The sequence below is a fragment of the Terrapene carolina genome, unplaced genomic scaffold (assembly GCF_002925995.2).
Source record: "Terrapene carolina triunguis isolate 2854851 unplaced genomic scaffold, T_m_triunguis-2.0 Scaffold571, whole genome shotgun sequence".
Lineage (NCBI taxonomy): Eukaryota > Metazoa > Chordata > Testudines > Emydidae > Terrapene > Terrapene triunguis.
The window spans coordinates 772495-779441 of record NW_020664922.1 but is presented as its reverse complement, the minus strand read 5'-3'; the positions used below and the strand labels follow the sequence as shown (position 1 = coordinate 779441).

General features: G+C 51.9%; 1 protein-coding gene across 1 annotated transcript; it reads left to right on the top strand.

The window, feature by feature from the left end:
* Positions 1–4156, top strand: LOC112106336 (sulfotransferase 1C2-like). Its single transcript, XM_024199511.2, has 7 exons — positions 1–181; positions 1541–1666; positions 1736–1833; positions 2076–2202; positions 2718–2812; positions 3228–3408; positions 4044–4156. The coding sequence occupies exons 1-7, from the start codon at positions 13–15 to the stop codon at positions 4154–4156; spliced, it is 909 nt and encodes a 302-aa protein (XP_024055279.2). The 5' UTR covers positions 1–12.
* Positions 4157–6947: the final 2791 nt, after the last annotated feature.

Here is a 6947-nt window from a genome sequence, read left to right as displayed (position 1 = left end):
CTGCGATACACTATGTCCAAAGAACAGACTAAAGCGCTCACGCCGGAAAAAGAGGGACGTCCAGAACTGGGCGAAGTGGAGGGGATTCTGCTCTCCCAGGCCACCTGTAATGAATGGCAGCGGATCCAGAGTTTCCAAGCCAGGCCCGACGATCTGCTCATCTGCACCTACCCCAAAGCAGGTGGGTGTTTGCTGAGGGGAAGGCTATAGAGAAAGTTACGAGCACTGAGACTCAATGTACGCCCATTCCTGTGGCCGGGAGCATCGTTAAAGGGCTTCTTCCACTGTGCTGAGGGAGATGATGTCTTGGAGAAGATACCTGGATAGGGTGACCAGATGTCCCGATTTTATAGGGACAGTCCCGATTTTTGGGTCTTTTTCTTATATAGGCTCCTATAACCCTCCACCCCCTGTCCCGATTTTTCACACTTGCTGTGTGGTCACCCTATACATGGATAATACATTGTTACTCCTTTTTGACCTGAGGGGATAGTGAATTTTTAGGGTTCTTTTGGTTAGAAGGAGAAACTAACATTGGAATTGGTATTTCTTTGATGCAATTTTGTTTATTCACAAGGAATATAGAGAGTCCTCTGACCTGAACACAGCAGGGATCAAACCACAGGGGACCGGTTCTTTGCTTACAGTTCCAAGACTCTTTTCCACCAACCCTCTGCCCAAAAGCTCTCTCTGGCTTAGCTTTGTCTCAGGGTCATGTTACCAGGGCTTTTTTGGCTGTCTCTGGGGCTTCGTTGCTGCTGGCTTCTCTTTAGGCTACGTCTTCACTACCCGCCTGAATCGGCGGGTAGAAATCGATCTCTCGGGGATCGAATTATCCCGTCTCGTTGGGACGCGACAATCGATCCCCGAATCGACGCTTGTACTCCACCAGCGCAGGTAGGAGTAAGCGCCGTCGACGGGGGAGCCGCGGAGGTCGATTTGCCGCCGTCCTCACAGCGGGGTAAGTCGGCTCGGATACGTCGAATTCAGCTACACTATTCGCGTAGCTGAATTTGAGTATCTTAAATCGACACACCCCCCCCGTAGTGAGGACGTAGCCATAGGCACACAACTGCAATCAAGTGAGTCGACCCCCAGCCTCCTGTATTTGCATTCAGTCTAGTCTTTGAGCAGTGGCTTTCGTTATCTGTCCCCAGGGTGGCTTTTTCCTTTGTTTCGGCTATCACTAAGCAAAAGAGCATTTAGCTGCTCCGTCATTCAGTCTGAATGGAATATCCCTAGTTCTTATATAGCATTTTCTGTCAGCACATCTCAAAACACTTTGCATAGGAGGTTGGCATCAGTATCCTACTTTAAAGATGGGGAAACTGAGGCACAGAGAGGAAAAGTGACTTCTCCAAGGTCCCCCAGCTGGCCAGGGTCAGAGCCGGGACTAGAACTCAGGTCTCCCAAGTCTGGTGTTTTATCCACTAGGCCTTGGTGTCTCAAGGCAGCCAGTAAACCCAATCTCCATAACAATATGGGCACAGCGGGTTTGGCTGGAATAAACACTCCCCTCCCCTCCTTTCCCGGTGGGAAGGCACAACATGGATCCAGGAGATAGTAGACATGATCCAGCAGGACGGGGACTTGGAGAAGTGCAAGCGCGCCCCTGTCCACCGCCGGCACCCCTTCATCGAGTGGGCTCGTCCGCCCCAACCCTCAGGTAGGTGCTGCTGGGGTGGGTGGGGCTGGTTCTTCACGCACAACATCTGAACCTCACTCCCGCTTGCAGGTGTGGAACAGGCCGAAGCCATGCCCCCGCCACGGACCCTGAAAACCCACCTCCCCGTCAAACTGCTGCCTCCATCCTTCTGGGAACAGCAGTGTAAGGTAATCCTTCCTCTAAGCGCCACACCTGCAATAGAAGCCACTGTGCCCCACCCTAGAGGTGGCTGCATTTCAGAGCTAGGTGAGTGATCCCTGGGCAGGGCTGCTGTGTGGGTATTCAACAGCTGGGAACAGAGGTGTAAGGTAACCCCGCTCCCAAGCTTGAGCTGAGAGACCCCCTCGTCCTGCAGCAGTGACCCATAGCAAACCTCTCTCCCTCTGTCATTCCTGCCCCATTCACCCAGTTCCTGTACGTGGCTCGTAATGCCAAGGACTGCATGGTCTCCTACTACCACTTCCAGAGAATGAGCAAGGTGGTGCCTGACCCGGGCCCCTGGCACGAGTATTTTGAGATGTTCATGGCGGGCAAAGGTGAGTTCAGCCCAGCTCCTTGGCTTGGCATCCAGAAATTCCTCTTCCTGTTGTCCGTGCTGGGGTGAGCGCCCCTGCTGGGAGTCACCCCATCCCCTCAGCCCTGGGATCCCCTCTAGAGTATCCCACCCTGGGGTGAGCGCCCCTGCTGGGAGTCACCCCATCCCCTCAGCCCTGGGATCCCCTCTAGAGTATCCCACCCTGGGGAGAGCACCCGCTGCTGGGGAGACCCCCCATCCCTGTTCCCTAAGCCCTGGAGTCCCTCCCCCAAGGAGAGGGCCGCCTGCTGGGGAGACACCCCACCCACACGGTCTCAGCCCTGGGATCCCCCCCAGTGACCCCAATCCTGGGGAGATTGTCCCCTGCTGGGGAGACCACACGCCTGCGCTCTCAGCTCTGAGATCCCCCTAGTGCCCCTGTGGTCTCGGAGAGTGACCCCTGCTGGGGAGACCCCCCCACTGCTCCGCACCCCCACTTGTGCTCACGGTGCTGTCTCCCTGCTCTCTCTGCTGCAGTGGGCTGGGGTCCGTGGCACGACCATGTGAAGGGCTGGTGGAAGGCGAAGGACATGCACTGCGTGCTCTTCCTCTTCTACGAGGACATGAAGAAGGTGAGCAGCTCTGTGGGGGGGATTCAGGCGGGCTGAGGTGCAAGCCCCATAGGAGCTTTGAAATGGCAGCATAGGGGACTCCGCATGAGAGGGGGGGAGAAATGAACTCTTCCCAGCTTGTGTCTTTAAAGGGAACGGGAGATGGGACTCCAACGCTGTGAGCTTCCCTGCAGCAGTGCCCTGCTGGGGAGCACAGTGCTGCGAACTTCCCTGCAAGCAGTGCCCTGCTCTAGATTCCAGGGCTGTGAGCTTCCCCACAGCTGTGTCCTGATTCAAGCTCAATTAACTTCCAGACAGTATTGCCATGGACTGGCAGGGCCTCTAGTGCTGTGAGCTTCCTCAGAGCAGTGCCCTGACACTGCCTAGCAGGGGTTGTAGCGCTGTGAGCTTCCTCAGAGCAGTGCCTTCCCCACAGGACCCGAAGCGTGAGATCCAGAAGGTGGCCCGGTTCCTGGGGAAGAACCTGGACCAGGAGCTTCTGGAGAAGATCGTCTATCACACGTCATTCGACATCATGAAGGACAATCCCATGGCTAACCGCTCTGGCGTCCCCCTGTCCATCATGGACCAGTCCATCTCCCCGTTCATGCGCAAAGGTAACACAGTCCTGAGACCTGCCCCTGGGATGGGCTCCAGGGCGCCCCCTGCTGGTGATTGGTGTGTGACCCCCCCCCAAAGTAACACACTTCTGAGACAGGCTGTACACACCCTGTTCCTGTCTGGACCTGGGTTGGCTGTTAAGCTTCAGAAGGGCATTTAAAAAGGGGAGTTGTGGTTTGGGTACCTCATGCTCCCATTCTCCTATATGGGTCAGGCTTCCTGGCTGGACTACATCTCCCATGATAGATCACAGTCCTCCCCTCTTCTTGAGTGCATCATTGGATTCTGGGCCATGGTGCATCATGAGACATGTAGTCCGGGTAGGTAGCCTGAGAGTCCGGATTCCTGGGTTCTATCCCTAGGGCTGGGAGGGGAGTGGGATCTAGTCCGGACTCCTGGGTTCTATCCTCAGCTCTTCCACCAACTCACTTCAGAAGGGCATTTAAACGTCTATAGAGGTTTGGGGCCTTGCCCTGCTTGGCTCACAGCTGTGCTCAGCAAGGCCTTGAGAGCTCTGAGCTTCCCCAGAGCAGTGCCTTGGCAGCTGTGATAAGCCTGATGCAGATGCTGGCTGTGTCTAAAATCCAAGCTCTTCCTCTCTCATGGCGACTCCTGTCTCTGTTGTCTGCAGGGACTGTCGGGGACTGGAAGAACCAATTCACCGTGGCGCAGAATGAGCGCTTTGATGAGGACTATGAGGAGAAGATGGCTGGGACCAATCTGACCTTCTGCATGGAGCTCTGAGGACCTTGCCTCTGAGCCTTGCAGGATCCACCCGGCCTGCCACAGCCACCCCTACAGGCCCCTGAATCTCTACCGGTCTCTTCCAAGGTGACGGACCTTCTGCCATGGACCACTCCCAGGCTCAGCCAAGCCCCAGTGCTTTTCTGTGGGGCGGCATTGAGAGTTCTTCCACTGTATAACTCTGCCCTCTCTGTCCCATTTTTACCTCTTCTTCCCTTCCCATTATCACCTACTGCTCCTTCCCTCCTCCTGACCCACCATGGCCCATCTTTACAACTGTCTGGAAAATGGGAGCTATTTCCTCCCATGGAAAATGCCAATTTGGGCTGTGGGGGGACCTGAATTCCACAAAATTTTAATTTAGAAATGCTTCCTTATGGGAGTTGTGGTTTGGGTACCTCATGCTCCCATTCTCCTGTATGGGTCAGACTTCCTGGCTGGACTACATCTCCCATGATAGACCATAGTCCTCCGCTCTTCTTGAGTGCATCATGGGACTCTGGGCCATGGTGCATCATGGGATATGTAGTCTGGTTAAGTAGCCTGAGAGTCCAGATTCCTAGGTTCTATCCCTAGGTCTGGGAGGGGAGGGGAGTGGGGTCTATTGGGTTAGTGCAGTGGTGGGCTGGGAGTCAGGACGCCTGGGTTCTATCCTCAGCTCTTCCACCAACTCACTGTTTGAGCCTAGACAAGCCACTTTCCCTAACTGTGATCTCCATTGGAAAGAGGGGAAATTAAGTCACTATACTGTCTATTTCATGTCTCTAAAGCAAGGTGATGCGTGGGGGGGTATATGCAGGATTACATGCCCCCCACCCCGATTTGCTGTTTGGCTTGTACTGAGCATGCTCAGTAACACTGCTGAAGCCAGCTGTCATCATTCGCCCACTGTTGCTCCCGTCATCTTTGCTCTAAATCCCCTTTTAGTTAATCTCAGTTGCCAAGGTCGAAGGAGTAACATAAATGTACTTCTCAGTTAATTCCTGAAACAACTGTTACTTCCCCTGTGGGCTCCGACACAGCTAGGCTGGGGAAACGGGGCCAGATTTCTCCTCACCACTGAACCGTGCAGAACAAAGTGATTGCTTTTTTAAAAACTGCCACTTGCCCTTTCATTAACCTCAGCTGACAAGTCTGATCCAGTTGACTGTAATGGAACAGGAGCTGGGAGTGCAGTTAAGGGTGATCTGCTTTCTTAGGGAACAGAAAGAGACTGATCAAAGGATGGCTGGGGTCAGACATTGGATAATTTGGTATTAAGCACTTACCCAGGTCTAAATCATACATGTGAGCTGGCAGAACGCTGTCATTGGGGTTTCTAACCCTACAGCCAGCTGATGTCTTTTAGAATCCTCTTTTAGAATTGATAAAGAATTTTTTATCTCCAGAATTCTTTTTGATGATCAGCTGTTGAGAGTAATTTGTTGATTTGACTTTGATTTGGCAGTTGTAATTAACGCTGGTCCCCCCACAAAAAAATCTTGATGGAAGAGTTTTCCATCAAAGGTGTGTTGATCCAAATGGAAAGGTTTTGTTATCAGCTAAGCTTTTGACAGAAAAAAATCTCAACACAGTTCTGAATCAAAATGGAGCATTTCGTTTTGACTTGCTTGTTTCGTATCAACTTATATTGTGAAATATTAATTGTTGTACTAACTTTATCATTGAGTTATCAAAACATTCTGATCAGGTTGGGTGCAGGCTTCTGAATCAAACATTTTCTTCTGAAATGTCCTTTCCAGAAAAGCTGTAACTGCTTATCTGGATTTGCAACAAAATTCAGTGTCAAAATATTGGACCTTCCCATGGAAAATCCTGTTTTCCAGCCAGCTCCAGTTGTATTGCTTTTATTTGTAGTTTGATTTTATGTTAGTAATAAAAGCTTAACTTTGGTGGGAGGGGGTTGAAGTGGCTTTAATAAAATTTATAAAAAAGTACCGAATCACGCTTCTTCCAGTAAGTGAGTTGGGTCCAGAATCCTTGAAGGTCTGGGTGAATATCAGCTGATCAACCTAAAAACCTGACCTTCTCCTCTCGGTTAGTCTCTGTGTCTCACACAAGACAAGTAACTGACACTGGGTGGACTGCAAAGCATAGCCTAGTGGTGACAATAAGTGATCTGAGTGCAAGTGATTTATTTTTTGCTATCAAGTGTGAAATTAATAAAATACGAATGGTCTTAGTTTAATCTCATTCTAGTTCTGTTTATGCTGCCGATCTGCTGTTGGACAAATCCTAGGTAAAAACAGATGGTTTTCAGATTAACACCACCTCCCTTCTCCCTACACGTTGTTCTTGGAATCCTTCGGGATCACCTTCACAGGCAGTATACTAATGACTGACTGATTCGGTGCTGAGGTGCAGCTGACAGTGGGGTGGGGAAGGTAGGTAGGTAAAAGCCTCACAGAAACACGGCACAGGGATGGCTTGCCCCAGGCTGAGATGCAGCCACCTCTGGTGTGGGGCATCCGAGCTCTTAGGGGATAAAATCTAGGAGTCCTGGCTCCCAGCCCTCCGCTGTAACCAGCTCCCCCTCCTAGAGCTGGGAATGGAAGCCAGGAGTCTTGGCTCCCAGCCTCCCCTTCCTTTAGCTACAGGACCACAATGCTGCTCTGTGCGTCTCATTATACTGCCAGCATTTTCATTGCTAAGGACATTTGCATTCTTAGCATGTCCCCATGCCATCTCTTTCTGTGTATGCAGTGGCGGATTAACCACTGGGCCAATGGGGCCTGTGCCCAGGAGCCCTGGCTAATTGGGGGACCCCTGGAAAAAGGGGGACCCCCATGCC